General features: G+C 34.0%; 1 protein-coding gene across 16 annotated transcripts in view; it reads left to right on the top strand.

Moving 5' to 3' along the window:
- The window catches only part of RBM26 (RNA binding motif protein 26), an 84,934-nt gene extending 64,725 nt beyond the window's left edge, over positions 1–20,209 (top strand). For 7 of the 16 annotated variants that reach the window (XM_081215178.1, XM_081215177.1, XM_081215174.1 and 4 more), the window contains 5 exons: positions 1,083–1,169; positions 9,661–9,774; positions 11,400–12,561; positions 13,200–13,258; positions 16,990–20,209. In XM_081215178.1, the coding sequence (XP_081071304.1) occupies positions 1,083–1,169; positions 9,661–9,774; positions 11,400–11,489 (291 nt within the window). In that variant the 3' untranslated portion in view covers positions 11,490–12,561; positions 13,200–13,258; positions 16,990–20,209. Of the gene's footprint in view, positions 1–1,082; positions 1,170–9,660; positions 9,775–10,829; positions 11,377–11,399; positions 12,562–13,199; positions 13,259–16,989 lie in introns of those variants that run through there. The other 9 variants (XM_081215186.1, XM_081215176.1, XM_081215171.1 and 6 more) reach the window with 7 other exon arrangements.
- Positions 20,210–22,176: the final 1,967 nt, after the last annotated feature.

The raw sequence follows: 22,176 nt of genomic DNA, 5'->3' as shown, positions 1-22,176 counted from the left end.
CCATTGGAACCAGTAGCAGTAATAAACATTACGGCTAAAACTTGCAGAGCACTTATTTTGTGGCGGGTAGTTTTCTGAATGCTTTATATAACTCACCATATTATGAGTTATGTTGACAACTCTATGAGGTAGGTACCTTTATTATGCTTATTTTAGAGATCGGGAAAATGAAGCATGAAGAGATTAAGTAACTTGTTCAAGTTTACACAGCTAGTACTAACAGAGCTGGGATCTGACTGATTCTGTGGTCGTTTTCTTTACTATGCCCTACGGAATTTTTCTGTGTGGAGTGTGTGTATTTAATGAGATTGTGGTTATAATTTTATTTGGGGCTAAGAAAGAAGGAGGTATTAGTAATGATATATAAAGAACTAAAGTTTTATGTGATAAAGGTGCTGTTTTCTGCTGTTTGCAGAAAAATCTTCCTACACCAGGAAAAATAAAATCCAGCACACCCAAAACAAGCATAATTTAATATGCTTAGCTTTTAAATGTCCTAAAAGAGTGTGGTCTAGAGGAGGGTAAAGTAATAGTAAAAGCAGTGTCAAAAGCAGTGTCAGTTAGAGTTTTGAATCGAAAACTTTTGAATAGAAAACTGGACTCTCATCCTGGTAATTAACTTAGTTACTTTGGAAAAATTACTTAAATTCTCTGAACCTCCCCCCCCATCTTTAAATTGGGAATGATACAAAAAACTCACACAGTATTCTGAGGATTAAATATTCTGCTTTAGAAAGAATTTAACATACTCTGGAATTGGAATAATGAGTATAGAAGGAATGGCAATAAGGAAGCTCAGTCTTTCACCATTGTTTCCCTATTTAAAGAATAGTTCAATCAAGTGTAAGTTATCCTGGTTCTAGAAAGTATAGAATTGTAAATAATATTGGAAAATAGGAACATCCTTTATCATACAATATTGTGTACTAAAATGAATTATTCATAATTTCTTTCTGCTAATCACCCTGAATTGTTATGCATTGTGGGTTATATTTATTGGTATCTTAATATTTTAAAAACCATTAGGATTTTGGATGTTTCAAAATATTTATTTGGAGGAAATACTTTTTTTTAATTTAAAGCAATATGGTGAAATTGAAGATTGTCAGATTGATGACTCTTCACTTCATGCAGTAATTACATTCAAGACGCGTGCAGAAGCTGAAGCAGTAAGTATTATAAATATTCTAATTTATTGAAGTTCAGATTTAAATGTTTTGTAAATATTGCCTCTAAGTTTTAATATAAACGAATTTTTTTGACTTACTAAAGAACTACACTGTGACAGTAGATAGACCATAGGAAGTAGAATTCATGGCTACAAAGAATGTCCTAAAGCAGTTAGGCAGTTTTATATATAACATGAATATTTAGAATATATAGTTAATCACCAAGTTGAATGTCAAGTTGTACTCCCTTGAGATATCAGGAATTCTTCCATTCTCTTTCACAGGAGATTGGGCCACACCACTTTCCATTGTCCCTTTCTCAGCTGGCCCAGAACAAGTCTGCTTTGGCAGAATGAGTGGTGAGGGGTAAGGTGCAAGCGGAGATAGAATCCTGATGGCTGCTCTTCTTTTTTTTTTTTTTTTGCGGTACGCGGGCCTCTCACTGTTGTGGCCTTTCCCGTTGTGGAGCACAGGCTCCGGACGCGCAGGCTCAGCGGCCATGGCTCGGGCCCAGTCACTCTGCGGCATGTGGGATCCTCCCGGACCAGGGCACGAACCCATGTCCCCTGCATCCGCAGGCGGACTCTCAACCACTGCGCCACCAGGGAAGCCCGATGGCTGCTCTTCTTAACCATCCCTCATCTGCTGCTTCCTAGTCCCAGTTGGCTGAACCCTACAGTGTCCGTAGCTTAGCATACCCGCAACTAGGCCTCTACAACTTTTTGCCCAAGACAGGAATATATAGTGCTAGCTTTTAGGGTCCTTTTAGTATAGTTGTCTTAAAATGTGTATCTTGAATTATCTTTCTAAAGAATGGCCAGAAGTATATGCAGCCTTGTCTTTCTTCTGGGTTTAAAAGATTTTAAAAAGGAAAATGAGTGCGAGGTGTAACGGGTTCATTGGAACATTTTTAGCCCTGTGTATTTTTTGTTCAAGATTGTAGAGAAATAGATGTACCATTTTGACCTTGGAAAAATGCATTAAGCGTTCCAAACAGTTAACCTAATGTGAATGGAAGAGTAGGATGGTTTTCAGAAGTTTTAAGATGATTGTGGTCTAAATAAGTTTTGAAAATCTTCTAAATTGATTTATTCTCTTTGTAGTGAATACTCCCTGCCGGTACATTGCTGGGAACTTACCTGGTAGGAGTTGTTCTTGGCGCATTGCAGCCTATAAAAAAGACTGTTGGTCTGATAAGTCTCAGAAAAGTGTTTAACTGAGCCCTAGAATAACATAGTTTCAGGGTTAGATGGGTGGGTAGTGGATAGTTTTATAGAATAGGAATTCCTCATCCTAGAGTTTTATTAAGTTTTAAGAAATCTTCTATTTAAAGGTCTTTTGTGAAAATAAAAGGTAATTTATAATAGATGAGAGTTTAAAACTTTCTTAGAAGCTTATATGTATATGTGTTATATTGAAAAAGTAGATTTTTGATCAAGTTTTCTCTGAGAGGTATTGTTGAATATAAGTTAAGACTGAGCCTCCTTTAAATGACAGCTTCAGTGACAGTTTTCAGTGTAATGTTGGATATGTTGCTTGAATACCATCTTTTTATGTTCTATTTATTTTCTAGGAAGTAGTCTTATTATAAAACAATGGTAATTGTTATGTTCAAATGGTTACAGTATTACCAAGTTTGTGAATTTAGTAACTACTTTAAAAATATATATATTACTACTTGTCCCTGTTTACTTATGTGGCTGAGGGGAAAAAAAAAAAAACCCTCCTGCCTCTTAAATAATTTTTGGGTGTTTTGCTTTTGGTAAGTAGGACCTGTTGACATAAATCTTCTTGGGCTTTGCTTTTTCTATCTCAGATGTAAATTTTAATATATATTTTTATACTATGTATATATCCTCCAAATGAATAGCAGTCATTTCAAAGACCTGGGGTTAACGTATAAAGAAGGATTTTAACAGTGAATTATATGAAGGTTGAATAAGTGGCAGAATAACTTAGCTTAAGTTAGATCTGATGAGAGTTAAGTTTTCAGGGTAAATACCATTTTAGTTGGTTTGGATTTATGTAACAGACTAAAAGGAACAACTACCATTGCTATGATAAACATTTGGAATTAGGTTATAGAAGTTGTTAAACATTTCCTTAAGCCAAAAAAATTTCTTAAAACTTTGTAACATTCTATTTTGGAAGAGGATAGAAAATTAAGTTGAAGCTAATCTTATACAAGTAGAATATAGGCTAAAATAGTGTTTTTCAAACTTCTGGATTTTAGGGAACAGTGAGGTTTAGGAATTTAAAAACTAGTATGTTTGACATTAGGTTGCCAGTGTTTAATTTTGTCAAGGAAGAATACTTAAAAAGTACAAAAAAAATTGTACCATCATTATATAAAACAAAGAAAAATTTAATACCAAATGTAGGTGGATATAAACTCAAGGTAAAGGATAGTCCTTCCCAAGAAAAAATTGTAAACCTTTGCTAATGTTTATTTACAAATATTTCATTGTTCATAATTTCTGAATCATTGTATTAGATGACTGAATGTATGTCTATTTCCTTAAGTCAATAGATGCATAATATTTCAAAGGAAAGTACAGGAATAAGATAATCAAGACATTCAAATATGACTGAAAAGTAAGAAATTTTCCTCAGAAAAGAGATTGAAGTATTTTAAGGAGTAATAATATAAGCAGAACCATTTTAGCTTTAGGTTAAGATGGCTAAGATTTGATTCTGGTTAGTTAGAAGATGGATCCTACTGCTTTATTTTCTGTTTTCCAATTTGTCTGTCACCACCCCTAATGTACTAAAGGTGCAGAAGTACCCAAACAGGACAGAAAAAAGTAACCTCTTCCCATGACTGGTTAGAATGTTAGTTTTCCTACTCTGAATTGTTCCTATACTTTTGTAAGAAACCAGGATCCAGTTTTAGAATAGGAATAGTTAAGTTCCTATTTTATAAGAATCAGTCCCAAAGATGAAACTCTACAGTCCCAAACTCAAAGAAGGTGTATAGCTTTTTATATCAAAAAGAAAGAGGATCTTGTTCTACTGGTGCATTTTTGACACCCATGCCTCAATTCCCAGTAGTTGTGTGGATTCACTGATTGAGAACTTGTAAGGTATACTTAGAACAGTGCCTGGAACATAGTAAACCCTCTTAATGTTAGCTATTTTTAATATTTGTGTGTATATATGTTTAAGAATGAGAATTGATTGGTAAATCAGTGAAACTGAATACAAACAAGATAGAGTGATTTCAAAACTCTCATTCTTTAGACCTGAAGATAGAAGCACAAAATTGGATTCAGAGAGGACAGTGCAACATGAAGAGTAGAAGTTGATGGGGCTGAGTAAATAGTAAATTTATAGCAAGAAGGAAATGTATAAGTGGATTCAGTCAAGAGAAATCAAATCATGTATCTCACAGTCTTTGTGCGTGTGTTCTTGCTGATTTACTTAATAGTTATTAAGTGTTGCTATGTGATGGGCACTGTGCTATGAGAATTAGTAAATCTAAGTCTGAAGCTTGTGAGACAGTAGCCATGTAGTCTTTCCCTATAAGTTCTAAAAATCAGATTTTACATGTTTTTGTGATCCTTTAATGTAACTCCTGCCTAAACATTGTATACTGTGGTTATTACAAACATTAATAAACTTGGCTTTAACCTTCTTGTATAGATAGTTTTATCGTTATGGTTACCAAAAAAAAGTTGGGTACACTAGGCTTGCAGCTTTAGCTCTTCTGGCCTTAGGTCAGATTTCCCCACAGTGTTTTTACAGAACACTTGTTCTGTAGGAGCTCCTCTAGCAAAGGATTCTCTTGTCAGTAAATTTGTGAAGAGCTGCATTTTGTATATTCAATTTAGAATTATCTCAATGACTTGAAAAGGCAAAAGGCAAACACACCTGTTTAATTTTGCTTAATCCAGCCTTTTCCAGATGTTAATTGTTTCCAGAATCATTTTCCATGTAAGATATGGAACCTACCTCATAACTACTTTTCATACTTCTTTTTTCTTCCTTCATTTGTCAGGTCTTCAAAGCCTTTAAAATTTTTTTTTCTTCTGTCACTGGGTGTGCCTGCTTTCCTTACGTCCTAATATGGTGCAAACTTTGAATGACTGTGCAAGACTAAATAGGCAAATGTCTAGAGCAAGCCTATGAATAAAATGCTTCAGCTTTTAAACATAGTTTTTATTTACACCTCAAAGCATAGAAATGAGAGAAAATTGTAAAATGAACCTCTACACACTCATCATCAAGCTTTAGCAGTTATCCACTTATGGCCAATCTTATTTTGTCTAAAACAACCCTCTGCCTCCTTATTTTGGAACCATTCCCAGTCGTCATATCATTTCAGCTGTAAACCTTTCAGTGTTTATACTGAACCTGTTCTCTCAATATTAGAGTCTTAAAAAAATAAAACAATACTATTATCGCACCTAAAAATGATTAATATTTCTTAACTATTACCAGATACCAGCGTTTACATTTCTCTGGTTTTCTTATAAATATTTTACTTACTTCCTTTAAGGATCCAGAATAAGATTTATATTTTTATTTAACTTGATTGGTATTGTGGAATTATAAATTCATAGATTTAAACATTTCATGGGTATTGATCCGTTGTCCTCAGTTATTGATGTCCCATCTTTGGCTAGTGGCTAGTATATAGGTTTGTTCCTGAGTTCTTTTGACAGGACTCTAGTGGGTTATGATACTTCTCTGCTTTCTGGTATGAAAAGGTGTTCTAGGTTCATCTTATAAATTTTCTCTTCCAGACTAGGAACTGGCCATTTCTCTAAGGAGCTCTGGTTCTTTTTACTGGGAAAGGTATTTAAAGACCACAATCTGAGTACTAGGGGTGCTCATTACTACTGAGTTTGTTACTATAACTAATCTTTTTCAGTGGTAAGAGCTGGGAGTGGGGAAAAAAATGCATACGTTCATATAGACAGGTGCACATATACATACATATCCTACTGATATTTCCCATTTAATTCTGTACTATATGGTTTTTTTTTTTTTTTTTTTTTTTTTTTTTTTTTTTCTGTACGCGGGCCTCTCACTGCTGTGGCCTCTCCCGTTGCGGAGCACAGGCTCCGGACACACAGGCTCCGCGGCCATGGCTCGCGGGCCCAGCCGCTCCGCGGCATGTGGGATCTTCCGGGATAGGGGCACGAACCCGTGTCCCCTGCATCGGCAGGCGGACTCTCAACCACTGCGCCACCAGGGAAGCCCCTATATGGTTTTTATACACACAGATATACAGGTATACCTTGTTTTATTGTGCTTTGCTTTACTGCAGTTTGCAGATGTTGTTTGTTTTAACAAATTGAAGGTTTGTGGCAGCCCTGCATTATGCAAGTCTGTCAGCGCCATTTTTCCAATAGCATTTGCTCACTGTATGTATCACATTTTGGTAATTTTTGCAGTATTCCAAACTTTCTTATTATTATATTTGTTCTGGTGATCTGTGGTTATTTAGGGGCACCACAAACCATGCCCATATAAGACAGCAAATTTAATCAATAAATGTGTGTTCTGACTGCTCCCACTGACAAGTCATTCCCCATCTCTCTCCCTCTCCTCAGGCCTCCTTATTCCCTGAGACAAAACAACATTGAAATGAGGCCAGTTGATAACCCTGCAGTGGCCTCTAAGCATTCAAGTGAAAGGAAGAGTCACACATCTCTCACTTTAAATCAAAAGCTAGAAATGGGGCTTCCCTGGTGGTGCAGTGGTTGGGAGTCCGCCTGCCGATGCAGGGGACGCGGGTTCGTGCCCCGGTCCGGGAGGATCCCATGTGCTGCGGAGTGGTTGGGCCCATGAGCCGTGGCCACTGGGCCTGCGTGTCCGGAGTCTGTGCTCCGCGGCGGGAGAGGCCACAGCAGTGAGAGGCCCGTGTACTGCAAAAAAAAAAAAAAAAAAGCTAGAAATGATTAAGCTTAGTGAGGAAGGCATGTCAAAAGCCAAGACAGGATGAAAGCTAGGCCTCTTACACCAGTTATTTAAGTTGTGAATGCAAAGGGAAAGTTCTTGAAGGAAATTGAAAGTGCTACTTCAGTGAACACATGAATGATAAGAATATGAAATAGCCTTATTGCTGATACGGAGAAAATTTTAGTGGTCTGGATAGAATATCAAACCAATCACAACATCCCCTTAAGCCAAAGTCTAATCCAGAGCAAAGCCTTAACTCTTCAATTTTGTGAAGGCTGAGAGAGATGAGGAAGCTTCAGAGGAGAAGTTTGAAGCTAGCAGAGGTTGGTTCATGAGGTTTAAGGAAAGAAGCTGTCACCGTAATATAAAAATGGAAGTGCCAATATAGAAGCTGCAGTGTGTTATCCAGAAGATCTTGCTAAGATAATGAAGGTGGCTACTGTAAACAACAGATTTTCAGTGTAGATGAAACAGCCTTATATTGGAAGAAGGTGCCATCTAGGACATTCATAGCTAGAGAGGAGAAGTCAGTGCCTGGTTTCAAAGCTTCAAAGGTCAGGCTGACTCTCTTGTGAGGAGCTAATGTAGCAGATGACTTGAAGTTGAAACCAGAGCTCATTTAGCATTCTAAAAATCCTAGGACCCTTAGATTTATGCTAAATCTACTCTGCCTATGCTCTGTAAATGGAACAACAGAGCCTGGATGATAGCATCCAGTAAATAATTTTAAAATTAAAATTTTAGAGAGTTGTAGATTCACCTTATAAATTTGAAGTGTGTGCTAAATATAGAGATTTACAAAATTAGGTCATAAGAATTTTTTTTTAATAAATAAATTTATGTATGTATGTATGGCTGTGTTGGGTCATCATTGCTGCACGCGGGCTCTCTCTAGTTGTGGCGAGCAGGGGCTACTCTTTGTTGTGGTGCACAGGCTTATCATTATGGTGGCTTCTCTTGTTGCGTAGCACGGCTCTAGGCGCGCAGGCTTCAGTAGTTGTGGCTCGTGGGCTCTAGAGCACAGGCTCAGTAGTTGTGGCGCATGGGCTTCATTGCTCCGCGGCATATCGGTTCTTCCCGGACCAGGGCTCGAACCCGTGTCCCCTGCATTGTCAGGCGGATTCTTAACCACTGCACCACCAGGGAAGTCCCCATAAGAAATGTTTGAAGAACTTACTATAAAAAACATCACTACATTTTTTGCCTTTTTTAGCTGGATGAAAACACGAGTTTTTTTTTTTTTTTTTTGCGGACCTCTCACTGTGTGGCCTCTCCCGTTGCGGAGCACAGGCTCCGGACGCACAGGCTCAGCGGTCATGGCTCACGGGCCAAGCTGGGCCTAGCCGCTCCGCAGCATGTGGCATCTTCCCGGACTGGGGCACGAACCCGTGTCCCCTGCATCGGCAGGCAGGCTCTCAACCACTGCGCCACCAGGGAAGCCCCGAAAACATGAGTTTTATGAGTAGACATTTTACATGAGACAGTTGGAATTCCTTACAGGAATATATTTTTATGTAATAGTTATAGCTTCAAAAAAATTACAGTTTGTTTCTGGCCTTAAATATTATATATAAGTACTTAAATTTTTTTAGTTATATGACATGATGGGGTCATGGACTAAAAACTCCTGAGCTGCATTTTAATAGGCATGTAATATTTTAAATTTATCATAAATTTATATGTGCAGGTTTAAAATTTATACTGGGGACTTTAATATCACGCAACTCATAGTCAAATGTCATTGAACATATAATTGTTTCTACATTTCACATTATGCTGTACTTTGAGATTGTGCTATAAATCTTTTGTGACTATGAGTTATTTTGTTATGTTGCTAACATTGATTTATGTTAGTTCACATTACTTTAATTTGAAAGCATTCTTTCTAAACCAGCCATTTAATGTAACAAGTACTTAGACTTGACTGTTTACTCAGTTTTACCATATGCAGGTCTGAAAGCTTTGTAGGGAAGTGCTTTAGTTTTCAATAGAAAAATTCAGGGTTTTTGTTTGTTTTTTTCTTCTTCATTGAGACATTTATATTTTGTAATAGTGATACATCAGACATTTTATGGTATTTTGTGATTATTTGATGTAATTTAAAAATAAATACACATGCAAAATTATTCTTATATTTGTTAAAGGTTTCTAGTTTCTAGTTATTATATAAGCCATTTGTGAATTAACAAGAATTAAGATCTACAGCCAGAATCTTGAAGTGCTTTGAGATTGTTGCCTTGAGTAGCAGTTATCCTTTTACTGTAGACATGGAGACATAGTTCTTCTAGTCAGATACTGGCCAGTAGTGAAATAGCTCTACTCGATTATGAGAAATTGTTCCTGTTTTCTTTTGTAAAGGAATTTACAATCACTAGGCTGATTTTAGAAGTAAATAACAATATAAAGTACATTATAAATTGCAATAATAAACAGTAAATAAAGAAGTAAACCACAAAGCAAAAATAGACAACTGTGTTTCACTTGTGTTTAGCTAATTTAATTTAAATATTAGGTACTATAACATTTCATTTTTTTCTTCACAAATTATTAATGTTCTATATTCCAATGTTCTTAATTGTTTTAGGCTGCAGTTCATGGAGCTCGTTTCAAAGGGCAGGATCTAAAACTGGCTTGGAATAAACCAATAACTAATATTTCAGCTGTTGAAACAGAAGAAGTTGAACCTGATGAAGAGGAAGTATGTTTTTTTTCCACTTGTTTTTACCCTTAAATGTTTACGTTTTTATATAAAATGTGATTTTATGGCTGTGATTTTAACATAAAACTTTTATTCCTGAGCCATCTTCCAGGCAGGGGATATCAGATAAATGCAGACAACTTTAAATTTTATGTATTAATGAGAACTGTGGATTGCTAATCCAAAAAGAATATATGAAAATCATATATATATTCAGTTTTCATTTACTCTTAGAAAACATTAATTATTCATTAGATTTTTATCCACAGGAAATCTTGTGATATTTTAAGTTTTAGAGTATATATTCTATTCAGTTGCTTTATTAACATTTCAGGTTTCATTTTAATTCATATCATTTTAGTTCATTAGAATGAATGCCTGCTATATGGTAGATACTGTGATAGGCACAAAAATGAATAAGACACGGTCCCTGTTATCAAGGAGCTTATAATATGGAAGAGGGGGTGGTGACAGACACATAAGAAACTAATTATAATAAAAGGCAGACTGATATGGTAAATAAAGATTTGAACAATATGCTGTGGGAACCCAGAAGAAGGAGTGATTGTTTCTTTCCAGAAGAATCTTGAAGGAGGTGGTGGCAGTGGAGCTGAACCCTGAGCGATAAAAAAAACTTTTCATAACCAAGAGCTGGGACTGGGAGTATAGTTGAGAGAGGCATTTTAAATGGCAGAGGTATAGGTGTGGAAGTGTATATTTTTTCCTTGGGTAACAGCAGGTAGTTTGATGGCTGAGAGGTTAGAGCATGAAGAACAGTGAAGTGGAGAGCCCTTTGAAACCAAAAACCTAAAGATAAGCAGCTCTGTTTTGTTTAATCATGAAATAAGCTGAAGGAAAAAGTTGAGGAAGTTAAGGAATGAAAGGTAAGGTGGGGAAACTAAATGGTTCCATGTTTTACATTGGTTAGATTTTCATAATGGCACTTCATTTTGTTTGAAGAGCATTCAAGGCTGTTATACATATCCATAGTCAAATGCAAGAATAAAATGTGTATTTTGAAACTCATATACATGATTTGTCATTTTATATTTTAGATTATACCTTTGTCCTTCCATGAGTTTGAATTGAATGGGGAGAAAAGCAGGAGAGCTCCTGGTATTAGGTATTTTGAAAAGTTTGAAAAGTAGACTGAGAAGCTTTTATGAAGGGAATGGGGAAAAGAAAAGAATGCTATAAAAGAAAATGTTTGTTACATACAGCAGAAAAGAAATATAAATATTGATAAACTTTATTCAAGTTTTTGGTTGATTTAGTGTCAGAGAAGACTTATTGATGTTTTCTTTAAAACAAAAAAAAGGTGTGGAGCAATGTTTTGTAGGTATAGAAGATGGCATAATTTGATAAAGAGAGGCAGGAGAAACGGCATGTACAAAGGCTTACTTTGATATTTTTTTAGTGTCTATTTGATGCAAGCAATAGAATAGATAGTATTGAGAAACCATTGAAGATTGCTTTTCTTTGTTTCTTGAATGTTCTAGCTATAGAAATACCTTTTGTATTCGACTCTGTTGAGAGTAATCAGTGTTTAAAAGTGTCACCTTTTTTCTTTTCTTTTTTTTTTTTTTTTTTTTTGGGTAAATTCCTAAATGCATTTTAACCTAAAGTTTCAGGAAGAGTCTTTGGTGGATGACTCATTACTTCAAGATGATGATGAAGAAGAAGAGGACAATGAATCTCGCTCTTGGAGAAGATGATTTGGCTGATCATTGATCTGCATATGATAGAACTCTACCTGTGTTTCATTAGTATTATCTAATGTACTTTTACATATTTGTAAAAACAATTTTTGGTAAAATGTGATGAAGATGGATTTCACAAATAGACAAAAGAGAAGAAAACTACCTTCTGAATCCTGTATTTTGAAAGATTGATGTTTGAGTTTTATTTCAGTAAACAATTGGTAAAGACATCACACTAGAAACATATGCAATGTTTTTATTACATACTTCTACTGAACATTACAGAATTCTTTGGGTTCTTTGTAATTTAATGAATAGGTCTGAAGACTTAATGACCAATACTTGTTATAACTTAGAGGATTTTGTTTTACTCCAAATAAGGAATGAATTTGCATTTAAAATCTTAATGAATGTTTTCAAAAATGAGTAGGTAACATAGTACTCTAACTAAAGTCTCCAAGTTATGTATTCATAATATTACATAGTAGTATGCTTAGGCTTTACTATGTATTAGCCTTTTGTTGGACTTGTGTATGTATTTTACCATATGGGTTTTAATGATAACGGTGTATGACTGCTTTGCATTTGAGTCCTTATGCATTCAGATGTTAAAAATAAAGTGGAATGGTCTCTTGAAAAGAAAAGAAAAGAAAAAAAGCAATGACAAAAAAAAAAAGACAATGTTCCTTGATTTAAAAAAAGAAAAAAAAAAAAGAAAAGAAAAAAAAGTTAAAATAAATAGACCATTCCAGATGGTGATCTACCCTTCCCCCCAATAATCACAAAAGGAGCTATAATCACTAACTTATTCTTAATAATAATGGTTACCAGTACCTTTACAATAATGTTCAATCCATTGTTTAAAATTTATACCACTTCAGTTTGGTTTGATCCTATAAACTTTCAACAGATGTCTTAAATTAAAAGCAGGCTGATTAGTTTGGAACCAGACTTCAAGTAGAGCTAACATTTGGTGAATAAGAAAACATCACATTACATTTTGGATGTATGAAAGAAAACTTGACCATTTGAAGATATATGAATAAAGAAATGTACTATAGATACTACTTTAGGAAAACACTGTTTGGTAAGTGTTCCAGTCTGATATTTTAAGTGTGCATTTCCTATACTTGTATAAAAAATCTTTGACATTTGCAACAATATTGTGATTTTTAAGTGGCCTTCTCTGACAAGTGAACATGATCATTGAAAGTTGATACAGCAGTTTCCAGGAAATAAATGCATTCTTTGTAGAATGGAGGGTGGAAGATTACATATTTATCTTTTACAGTTTATCCTTTTGGTTGCAAGTGTTTCTACCCCTCCTGAGAATATAGTGATTATATTAAAAGTCACATAAAAAAATTACTTTCTTCCCATACTGGGGTCCTCACAATCACAGACTGTAATTTCACCACCATAGTCTTTTGCTAGTGGAGTAGCTAGTGGATGCTGTTCCTCTTTTTCTTTTCTTCCCACACTTAGGGTTAAAGTTGTATATATATTCTTGATGGTAATAGTATTTCACAGGAATGTTTTGGCTTGCAGTTGATGCACATGTTTATATTTAAAATTTCACTATCAGATTTCTTTTGTCAAAATAGTGACTTTACTTGAAACTTCTTTACTCTACTTAGAGCTGTGATATATTTTGATGTAGTCTCTTGTATGTTGACTATGTGCTATTCTGATTCATTAGGTAAGTTTGTTTTCTTTTCTTTTTAGTAGTCGTGAAAGATGCCAAATTGGCAGAGGCTCACGTTTCTTCTCTTTACACCAAACAGGTATTATAAAGAAAGAAAATCTTGCAAAGGCCAGTTAAATCTCCATGCTGATTTTTGGCTTTATAATATGATTAGTAAATTTTAGCATGATGTTTTGCAATTATTGTAAAATTCCCTTATAATGTAACTGAAATCACATACTATTTATTTAAACCCATAAATAGCTAATCACTTTCCCTAATCTTAAATTCTGTAGTAACCTAAAATTAAAATGTTTTACACCATGTTGCTTTGAATGAATCAGAAGACAAGTATGTTTTGATAGGGTCCTGCAGTATGGGGATTAAATATTAGCAACATTCATTAGGTCCATAATTATATTTTTATTATCATTAATATGATTTTAATTATAAATATTACATAGTGTGAAATTGCTATTGGATTTTTTCACATTAATGCGTATGTTTATAAATAATAGTACTCTACATGTACTTTCATGTGTTCTCATTTAAAACTTAAGATATCCCTTTGAAGTAGTTGTTAATTCCCATTTTACAGATAAGGAAACTTAGGCTAATAGAGATGGAATGACTTGGCCAAAGTGACAGCTAGTAAGTAGAAGGACTAAATTTGAATTGCAGGCATTCTGATTTCAGTGCCAACTTTTTTTTAAACCTCTACATTGCTACCTCCTTCCTAATTATTGATTGGGAATGAGATTGTGTTCACAATAAATGTGGTAGTTGTTACACAAAATTAGTAGACTTCTTGGTCATTAGCCAGTTCATACCTTAACCATCCCTTTTAACACAGCACTTTGTTCATATCTCTGTTACAGTACTTATGTTGTAATATAATTTATCTGGTTTATATGTCTGTCTTCCCCACTAGATTACAAGCTCCTCTAGGAAGGGGACCATGTCTTATTCATCTTTTTATCTCTAGTGATTATCATAAAGCCTGGCTCATAGTGGGCATTCAGTTGTTTGTTGGATGAATTAATGGATGAATGCATATTTAAATCTCCAACAATGGAGTGACAATTACCTCCCTTGTTAATTCTTATCAATTTTCTAAAAATCTCTCTTGAAGGTCTTCTCAGTCATTGGGACCGTCTTAGTAAACAATTGATACTGTTAAGTATTGCACCAGTGGGGGTTACAAATACTGATGGAGGAATATACACGTAGTCTTAGTGGAATTTCCATAACAATTAGTAGGCTATTAAAATTTTGGAGTATTAAATGTCCATTCAGGAGTAAAATCGCCTTTTGGTTTCTATCAGTGTGTAGGAATAGAAATGTCAAGAGCCACTAATCTAGTCCATCCCATTAATTTTTTATATCTGAAGATGAGCTAGTGTAGAGTACTGGACAAGGGTTAAGAGATTTAGCTTTTGGTCCCTAGCTCTGTAACTTGACTCTGGCCTTAGACAAGTCTCTTAACTTATCCAGGGTTGTTTCCTTGTCTGTAAAATGAAAGGGGTTGGACTAGATGATCTCTAAGGTCCGTTTCACATCTTTAGTTTCCCTGGTAGTATATTAGTGTTTGATCTAAAACAATTTAACATATCTATATCAATTCTCCCTACCTGTTGTTGCTGTTGCTGTTTCTATCATCTTATCAGTGGAAACAACTTAGATTTGGTTATGATAATTCATACAGTGTGTCTTGGTACAGTTTTGTATATAGTGTTCCCAAATGTTTGCCTTTGCTACCCGAATTCCTTTTAACCTAGGAAGTGTAGATTAACTTCTGTATTCACACTTTTTCTTCTTGCTTGTAACTTTTCCTTTCACTTCCAAACTTAAAGTTTAAAACTCTTTCTTATTACAGTATGCTACCTAAAACTCGATACACGCTTTTAAATTTTGCAGTTCTAACAAGTTCTTTGCTGTAGTATAGATCTGGGCTGAGGTGGGAGTGAAAAAGGGATTGAGATGTAGGTAGCTACTTTTTCCAGGAAAAAATTGAAGGAAATTATATACCATTGGTTTAAAAGATTGATTAGGATTACCTCAAGGGATGGTTGAGTTGTCATTTTACATATTTCACTCAATATTTTATGTCTCTATGTAAGCAGTGTTGCTTTAACTGTTATTGGATAATTGTAACATTTAAAAATTAATTTTAGTATTTAACCAGTACTCAAGCATTTAATGAAATCATGTTGCATGAATGGGAGAGTATTCCATAGCTCTTGTTTTATTCTGTAATATGATCAAATGTATCAAACAGTAGTTTTACTATAAAGATAAGACTTCACTGTTTTAGCTGATTGCCTGTAGAAAATATGGCTGAGCTTAATTGAAGGAAATTTCTTGTTACTAGAACTGTTTTATGGGGACTGTATTTTCAGTCTTACTTGGAACACTAATCACTGGCTCTAAGGGTTACAAAAAGAAGGCAAACAGTTGCTTGTTTGGTATGTTGAAATATCAATGGCTATTGTAGAATATTACACAAACTTTATCAGTCTATATTTTCTTTCTTTTTTCCCTTACCTATAGTGTGAACTAATTATAGAAACTCAGTTTTAGTCCTTCCAGAATTTATGTAAATATTTGTAAGATTTTCTTCTTTCTTCCCTTACAAGAAGTCTTTTAGCCTTTTAAAACAAAAATGTCCTGCATAAAATTCTGGCTTATTAGGTTAGTTCACCTTTTGGTCTTTCGCAGGGCTTTTCTCATTCTTCCAAAACCCTATAATTAAAGCAGAAATTTAATCTAGGAATAAATCGTCAGCATACAGTATTTGTAAGGCAGAAAGAAAATTTCCTTTTCCCAGATCTCAGGAACTACCTTGTTCTTGTTAACTTCTTGAACTGGCTAGTTGCTCCGAGGTATGTATACAGCATACAGGCTTTTAGAGAAGAGTAGATTTTTTCTCTCTGATCATTGTATACGTATCAGATGACAGCAGATTATCTTCCAAAATAGCTATCTAAAAGACCTAAGAAAGGAAGAAACCTTGGTGAACATGACTGACATACTCAGTAATTTCTAATGAAAACTTGTTCAAAGAAAAATTTCGTACTTGTTTAGTAGAAAAATTCCTAATTTGGTTAATAACTTTCTTGCAGTTTATCAGTATTATGTACTCATTACTTAGTATAATTAAAAGCATTTTTATTTTACTTTTTTGTATCAATTTATTATATTTGCTTCTTCCTCATCCCTCCCTCCCTGTCACTTTACTTCATCCATCCTCTCATCTTCCCAATCATCCAAGTTAGTCTTCCTTTGTATACGAAACAGTGTCTCATTTTGATATGTTCCTTTTTATTTACTTTTGTTGTTAATCATTATGCTTAGAATAGTATTTTATGTCATATAGTGTGATTGAAGAATGAAATGGTTATCACATGGAGTTTAAGGAAATGAAGTCCTTGGGAAACTTAAGACAATTGTTCTTGCTTTTATTTTATATCAATATTTTGGAATTTGCTCGTGATTTCTTAAAATTAGTACTTTGCCAACCCACACTGATAAAAATTTACTATGTGGTCAGTTATGACATTTCCTAATCAAAAATTTTAGATCGTAACCATGTTGCAGAGCTGTGATCTTTGCAGCTTAATGTTTCAGTGAAGCATGATACAGAGAAGTTTTGTTAAATCATTTTAACCCAAGGCTGATCTTTGTGAAATTTGTCTGCAACTTTCATTTTGATTCCTTTCTCAGATTTTATTTAATGTTTAAAAAAATTGGAGGTCAGTGTATGGTATGGTTCAGTTTTTAGATTTATTTACTGTTTTCACAGTTTTTTTTAATAGTCTTCTCTTTTTCCAGCAGAGAGATATCATCATTGCCTGAATTTAGCTTTGTGACTACAACAGCAAGACCTGTTCCTGTCTGGAGACGACTGTTATAATAATATGATACTATCGTTTTATGTTTGCCCTTTATCATTTTGAATAGATGTTTACATGTACCATAATTAGCATTTTATCTTTACAGTTCTTTTAGGGTACATCTGAGTCCAGAAGTAAATCTGATTGTGTGCTTTGTCTGACCTTATTCTTAAATGTTTTCTCCCCTTTATAGCCATTTATTTTTAAACAGTCTAAGGAGGGAAAAAAAGAAAATCCTCTTGGTTTTCCTAACCTGAGATAAGTTTTCAGTCTCAGCCAAATTGAAATTGTGTCTAGGAAGTCTGTAAAGCCATGATACTATGTTCATTAGCATGAACAATTTAGAATGATGAAAATGATTAAAAAGTTAAACCTTGGTTTGGCTTTAATTTTCCTGGGTTTTTAGGATACATTTCTGGAGTTAGGATAGTCACTTAAAATAATTTTGAACAATTAGTAAAATACTTTTTTCACATGGTGATAACTTGCCTGTTTCTTCTAAATATACCTATTGAAGTCACTGCCAAGGCCACTTACCCAAATAATTTTTTTAAAATTCTTAACTCTTCAAAATAAACAAGGAAAATAATTTTCTTTTCAAGTAGTATAAAATGATCTGTGGATTATAAATATTGAGAAATATCTATTAAATGTCAAATTTACACAGTTTTTCCTTATTTTCCTCAGTTGCAACCAAGATATCAAAGACAATTTTAAAAGCAAGGGGAAATAGTGTTGTGTGTCTAGCATTGTTAAAACTATAGTTTTCCTGCCTTAAAAGGTGTATGTCCATACTATTTGTTTATAAGCAATATGGCTTGGAATTATTTATAGAGAGCATGATTAAATTTTATTCTAATATTCACCCAAAATACCTTTTCATAATGGGCACCATAAAGTTTTCAGAAAATTAATTTCTTAGTATTCCTTCATAGATTCTCATTAGCATTTGAGAAGTCGGAAGTTACACTTGATAGCAACTCTTATTACAAAAGTCCAAATTATACTTGATTCTTTTCTCCCTTGTTTTGTTTTTTTTTTTTTAGTTCCATTCAGCCATGCTCATGTTTTCACCTTTTTGTGCAAAGTTAACTATTCTGCAAGCACTTTTTCTTGAGTATGCATTGCATTTGTCTTCATGAAAAAAAGAATGAACCTGTCAGACATAATATAAGTTATCTATTTTGATCCATGTTAGTTGGAGACAGCATGGTTAATGTAGGCTTAGTTTAAAGGAAGGTCTTCTTAACATAATTATGACCTTATAGCCTACAGGGCATTTTAAAAATTGGACTTCTCTTTTAGTTCACATTTGCGAACAAACATATAGCTGCTGGGAGTTCACAAATATTTTCCCAGATTAGTTCAGTAGTTTTTTCTTTTTAAGGAAAGATTCTCTGCCTGTGTAATAGAATAGTTCTAACCTGCTGGGCTAAAAACCCAAAAACATTCTCTGAAGGGACCATACTTGCTGTTAACAGTTTTGGTTGGTTAATAGATGTGGATCATATCCCACCACTCTCAATTTTATTTTGTCATCTCCCCCCCCCCCCGCTTGCTTTTAAATTAGAAACAAAATAAATTGAACATGCCATTGGGAATCAGAAGTCGAGATGATTGAATTCTCATTGAGATCATTGTACTTTTTGAAAATTGCTGTGCGATCTGGTAGATCAGGTACATATTTGAGTTCCCATATGTTTATTAATTAAAAATAGGGATTTTCATTATTTCATTTTCCTGAAGAGGATTCTTATGGAGCTATGTGTAGATAACTGTACAGAATCACTTTTGTGTAACTGAGTGAAGCAGTTTACGTCTGCATGATTGCATTATGGAAGCCTTTTATATATCTTTATATTTTTCAATATACTTAGATTTTACACTATCAGCTGCCCTAGTCATGCTATATTTGTTTTTTTTTAATAGAGTTTATAAATATTTGTGCGCAAAATACAGATCAATTGAATATTTTTGGTCTTGTTTACAAGATAAATAATACTTTAAAGTGATGCAGCCCCTCAAGTGTCTTAGGAAAAAGTCATTGGTGCTACAAAACCTTTCAATATCATTTTTCAACCTGTTATCTAGACTTTACTAGGCTTAAATCTATGATTGCTTATAACTTAATCTAATCTAGTAGCATAATTATAAAAGTGGTCTGCGGTGAGTCGGGTAAAGATCCCAGCCAATTAGAAACATCCCATAATTTAAAGATAAGATGGAGAATGCCATTATACTAATTTGTGTCCAGCTTCCCCCAAAGAAAAGTTTCTTCAGTTTTTCATTAGCTCTTTTGAGAAAAGGAGTGGTGTGTTAATATGACTAGAATAAAGAAAATGATACATTCAGCATGGCTCAGTTTTCCCAGATTTCAAATGGAAAACTTTTCTAGTCCTAAAATATGGTGTAATCCTATTCTGCTTTAAATTCCCATCTGTCTTTTACTCAACAGGAGGCAGGGTAATTCTTAAATATTTATAAAACATTTGATGAGTTCTAAAGAGATGTATTATTTACATTGTACAAGTTTTGTGTTGATGTGCAGATTGTTTTCTACATCTGCAAGACTTCATTCCAGCACCTTAGTGAATGTTCTTAAGATACAATTTTTAAGTATCAGCAAAGCATTCATAGATGTTTACTTTTGATTCTCAGAATCCTGAACCTGTTTTGGGTATGATGTTACTTCACAACATGTCTGGCACAAGATTTCCTTTAATAGTAGTTTAGTCTAACTCAATTTCTGTGGATTGTTGAACCGAAAAACACCAAAGGAGTTCTTTCTTGTCTGGAGACTGGATTGTTCCAGTTTTTAATACCTGTGCCCATAAGTATCCCATTTCATGAATGTGTGTTGGCATGGGGGAAAAATTCCCTGCTCTTTGAGTGGAGCGAAACTAATTGGTTAAGCTGTAGCAGCTTTTTTTGTTTATTTTTTAAAGTGATAATAAAACTTGAACTGAAAATGGTAAAACTTGAACTAGAAAACTACTCTTGTATGCTTAGAATGTTTATAGTATTACGTGTTTATGTGAGGTTGTCAACATTTTTATTATTTATAGTTGAATTATGTTGTTTTGTTTGTTAAATATCCATAATGTTTATTATTTTTATATTTTGAAAATTTTTTAAATAAAATAGTCTTACTAAAAGCAGTTGTTAACTTTTTAAAATTGTCTTGCATTTTGCATCAATTATAGTAATATAGAATAGAAAGGAAAACTTGCAGCCCTCGGGCACTGCACAAGTAGAAACATAAAGTGCTTATACTGTCAACTTCCAAGGCCAATGAAAGTTTTTGGAACTTGCCTCCATAATTTTCAGTTTTCATCTGAACATTTCTTCTCCTGATCTAATTTGATATACTTTTCCAGCATTCAGCATGTTCATTTCATATTTATTTTTATTGAATGATAAATATTGCAATATTTGTTTTTGTTTGTTTTTCATTGCAGATATCCCTTCCATCATCTATAACGTGGGTTAAATAAGTTTGGTAATAACCTGTCTTCCACTGCTTCTACAAGAAAATACATTATAATCTCAGTATATAAGTTGATAAAAATCTAGTTAAAGAGATCTGGTTATGAAATAGTAGAAGTCTCTGGCTTAAAATAGAGGACTTTGGTTAATAAATAATGATACTTGGTAAAATTATTAAAAAGAATTATATATATATAGATAGATACATACCTATATATAGTACAAATTACACACAAAAAAGTAAGCCTTTAAAGTCTTTCACATTTTGAACCATTTTTTAATCTTAAAATGATATTTGTCCCTAAGATATCATTTAAATCAGAATTTTCAGGGACATTACCAACCTATTTTTAAAAAAAAATAACATCTGTGATTTAAAACTTTGTAGACAATCCTGTATGTTTTATTAGAAGTCAGTGTTAGGAAGAAATACTTAGAAGTTATAGCCATCTGCAAGTTTGTAGTTGGATAGCTTTCAAATTTGTACTAAGTTTAATGCAGTATTTGTTGTTTAGGGTTTCTTTTGGGGATAAATAACTGGATAATATGCCAACTTCATATTTTATTTTTTTCTTATCAAGTTGATATTCAGAGTTAACAGAAATTAAAGAATGATAAAAAGGAAGATCTCTGGCATTTAACAATTGTCATGTCTGAATGAGGTAAGAATTTACATAAAAACCAAACAGGTAACTCTTGACAAAAATATTGAATACTGAGCTGATTATTAGTCATGACAGCCCTCACATACGTCATATTTATAATAGTAAATGGATGAAAACTGCATATACTAAAAATGTAATATAATCCTAACCAACCATTTTTTGGTCAACCTAAAAGGAATAAGGTCTTTTAAATTTTGTTTTGTCAAGGTCTCCAGTGAAAAAGGAGAGAATCCCTAGATTGGGAGTGCTCACAAAAGAATAGAGCCATATAAGGTGCCAAGGATGGGAAGAGGAGGATGGATTATAGATTTAGTCCTGCATTTGTGAAAATTCTGACTGAAGCAGCCTGGAAGCAAGTAGTGCTTTTTTATTTTTATTTTTCTCCTCAACTGATAAGCTTTATGGAGCATCAAAAGACATGAAAATTTCATAGAAAAGCATATATCCAGGGCACATCTATTCAAGGTCCTGCTTGTGTTTCTCATGGGGAACCACTTAAGGAAGGGATGATGATAGCAACCTGAGCAAGTTACATTGCCCCCCCACCCCAATAACTCCCTTTTATCTGCCACAAGAGCACCTCAGCACAACTTACCACATAAAGCCATAAGCCACGCCACTCAGACCTAATGTCCAGATTCAATGTCCCAAGATTTTTACTGTGCTATGTATGTAACCTACCTGTGACTGCCCTTACCCACTTGGACCTGGGAACGTTCCAAATGTGAACAATTAGGGCCTTCTTGTGCGCAGTTCTAACTATGGCGTACTGCAACCTATAAACATAGAAAAATCAATTGCATTTCTATGTACTAGCTTTGAACACCTGGAGGCTGAAATTAAAAATACAGTGCCAATTATAATAAGCGAAAAAGTGACATACTTGGGTGTAAATCTAACAAACTGTGTACAGGACTTGTATGCTGAAAACTACAAAATGCTGATTAGAAAAAAAAGAAAAGGAGACCTAAGTA

This window comes from Mesoplodon bidens (assembly GCF_964165515.1).
Source record: "Mesoplodon bidens genome assembly, chromosome: 17".
NCBI classification, from domain to species: domain Eukaryota; kingdom Metazoa; phylum Chordata; class Mammalia; order Artiodactyla; family Ziphiidae; genus Mesoplodon; species Mesoplodon bidens.
Note: the sequence above shows the minus strand (reverse complement) of the source record. Positions and strands in the feature narration are given on the sequence as shown.